The 2,556-nt window shown below is 42.3% G+C and overlaps 1 protein-coding gene across 1 annotated transcript in view; it reads left to right on the top strand.

Annotated features, from left to right (window-relative positions):
- Nucleotides 1-600: 600 nt before the first annotated feature.
- Nucleotides 601-2,556, top strand: part of spcs3 (signal peptidase complex subunit 3) — a 4,040-nt gene continuing 2,084 nt past the window's right edge. The window contains exons 1-4 of the mRNA XM_005755702.1: nt 601-682; nt 807-1,053; nt 1,401-1,474; nt 1,934-2,010. Of these exons, the coding sequence (XP_005755759.1) occupies nt 911-1,053; nt 1,401-1,474; nt 1,934-2,010 (294 nt within the window). The 5' untranslated portion in view covers nt 601-682; nt 807-910. The remainder of the gene's footprint in view (nt 683-806; nt 1,054-1,400; nt 1,475-1,933; nt 2,011-2,556) is intronic.

The following is a 2,556-nucleotide window of genomic DNA, read 5'->3' as shown; positions in this document are numbered from 1 at the left end:
CTACACATGTTTCTTTTCCAACTATTTATTTATGAGTGACTTATGTATGTATATATATGTATATATTGTACTATTCTTAGTTAGTGTATTGTCTGTCTTGTCTTAATGTTGGTTTATAATGGAGCACTGTAACAAAAAATAATTTCCCCCAGGGATCAATAAAGTATTCTGATTCTGATATATATATGTGTGTGTGTATATATGTGTGTATGTATGTTTACTTTCAGTTATTGTCGATTTCATTGTGGCGTGCCAACTGCACTGTGGCAGTGATGTGTATTCCTCTGATTGGGAGAAAAGAAAAAGGAGGTGTGATTCTGTTCTGAATGATTCAATATGTCCCTTGTCTCTTTGAGATTGTCATTGTTATTGTTCTAAATAAAGTTAATTTAAAAAAATTATCAGGGTTAATAGTTATGGTTTAGGTTGATGGTTAAGGTTAGGCATTGTCAATGAAATGTCCCCACTGAGATATGAAAACGAATGTGTGTGTGTTACAGAGGTTACAGTTCATTTGCCTCATTTTAAACCGACGGAACGTTTTGAATAAGGAAGTGAGAGCTTCCGCTTACTCATCGTTCCAAAGCTCTTTCCGGTTCCTGCCGCCGCGCGAGGCGAGCGAACACACATGTGCACATGTTTAAACCCGGCCGAGAGTCACAAACACTGATCCATGTTTAATGTGAGTCAGAGCCATGTTGGACTACACACCTATGCTGCTTCACCTAGACTGTGATTCTTTTAAAACTGTCTTCAAATTCACTTTATTTTGAAAGGCCTTAACCGGAAGTATGTGTTTATTCCAGGTAACTTCACGTTTCCGGTTTGCGCTAACGCTACATCCGCTGCAGGGCTTGGAACAAGTCTGTCGTTTGAATTAGTGTCCGTGTGGTACTTGCTGAATCCCAATATGAACACGGTCCTGTCGAGAGCTAACTCGCTGTTTGCCTTCTCCCTGAGCGTCATGGCGGCTCTGACTTTCGGCTGCTTCATCACCACAGCGTTTAAAGACAGAAGGGTTCCTGTGGACATCCACGTCTCTAAAGTCATGCTGTAAGTCTCTGCTTTCAACAGCTGTTAGCATCACACCAGGTTCTATCGTGTCTTTGTTCCGTGTAGCAGAGGCTGCAGGCTGGTTTACATGCTAGCTGTTTGGCGCGAGCCGCTCTGTGGCCTGCGGTCCTGAGCCTGGACAGCATCCTCAGCCTCGGGATACTCACTGTGCCTGGAAGGGGTGCAGAGCGGTAGTTCAGACTGTACCACAGCTGTACAGTACAGCTCTGTAGTACAGAAGCATTTAGGGTCATGTGAGGAACAGCAGTCGTTTCTTTCACCTTTGCATGCATCCGTCCCAACTTCTACATGTCGAGTGACGTTTGTAACTTCTCTCTCTCTCACAGGAAGAACGTTGATGACTTCACTGGACCCCGAGAACGAAGTGACCTGGGTTTCATCACCTTTGACCTTTCAGCTGATATCCTTCCTATTAAAGCATTGCTGTGTTTGATCTTTTCTTCTTGCCATGTGTTGCAGCTGCTTCAGAGAATCTTTGCAATAAGAGTGCACTGTGTGGCTGCTCATGATTGTGCATTTATTCAGCTCTTTGTAGACTTGTCGTCTTTTTTAAAAACTCCATCCTGAGACAAAAGAACAGTTTGAAGCAGCTGTGTGTGTTGGGCGTTACTAAATGAATGCCAGTAGGTCTGACAGAGATTCCAGCCAAAGGCTTGTAATTATACAGTCATTACATTGACCCTGCACGCTCACTGCTGAATCATTCACATTTGAGTTCAAGTCGCGTTAACACCAGATTATCCCTGGTTACCATGGCGATGTACACCATTGTTTTAGGCACTGACAATGCAGTGAAGATGCTCGGATTCATTTTTGTTTTCCTCTCTCGGTTCTGTTGATGGTCCTTAACTTTTCCCACATTTGCAGCCAATTTTTGATTGGAATGTGAAGCAGTTGTTTCTCTATCTGTCTGCTGAGTATGCCACAAAGAGCAATGTAAGTCCTAATGCACACACACCTCGACCTTTTAGTAAGAAGCAGGCATGAAGCACGCTACATATGGCTTATCAAAGCATCACATTGTGTCTGACGGTTAGTGTACAGGTCAAACTACAAGTCTGATGTGTGAATGCACGCCAGCACTCTGATCACTTTAAGCATTCAGTCACTCGTCTCACCTCATCTTCATCGTCACGTTGTTATGAGAATGCTGAACATGAGGCTTTTTGCACAAGTCAGTGACAGCGGTCCATACAGATCACCGACGGCAAACAATACACAGCTGGGTGGTTTTTAGCTGTCAGAGGAGTGGTTTCAGGGCTCGCAAAATTTCAAAACCCCTGGTAGCCCTTCGGGCAGGGACTCTTCAGTTTTTGGTAGCCAAAATAAATGTAAGTAGCCCGAATAAAAAAGAGCAATTTTTTGATTGATGTTTTGTTTCTGTTACAATATTATACATTAAAGTATAATATTGTAACGGAAACAACACATTAATCAAAAATAGTTTAAACACAAATTACAACATTGTATAAAAATTACAAT

This window comes from Pundamilia nyererei, unplaced genomic scaffold, assembly GCF_000239375.1.
Source record: "Pundamilia nyererei isolate P.nyererei 1_Seehausen unplaced genomic scaffold, PunNye1.0 scaffold02559, whole genome shotgun sequence".
NCBI lineage: Eukaryota > Metazoa > Chordata > Actinopteri > Cichliformes > Cichlidae > Pundamilia > Pundamilia nyererei.
This window is presented reverse-complemented; position numbering and strand designations above follow the sequence as displayed.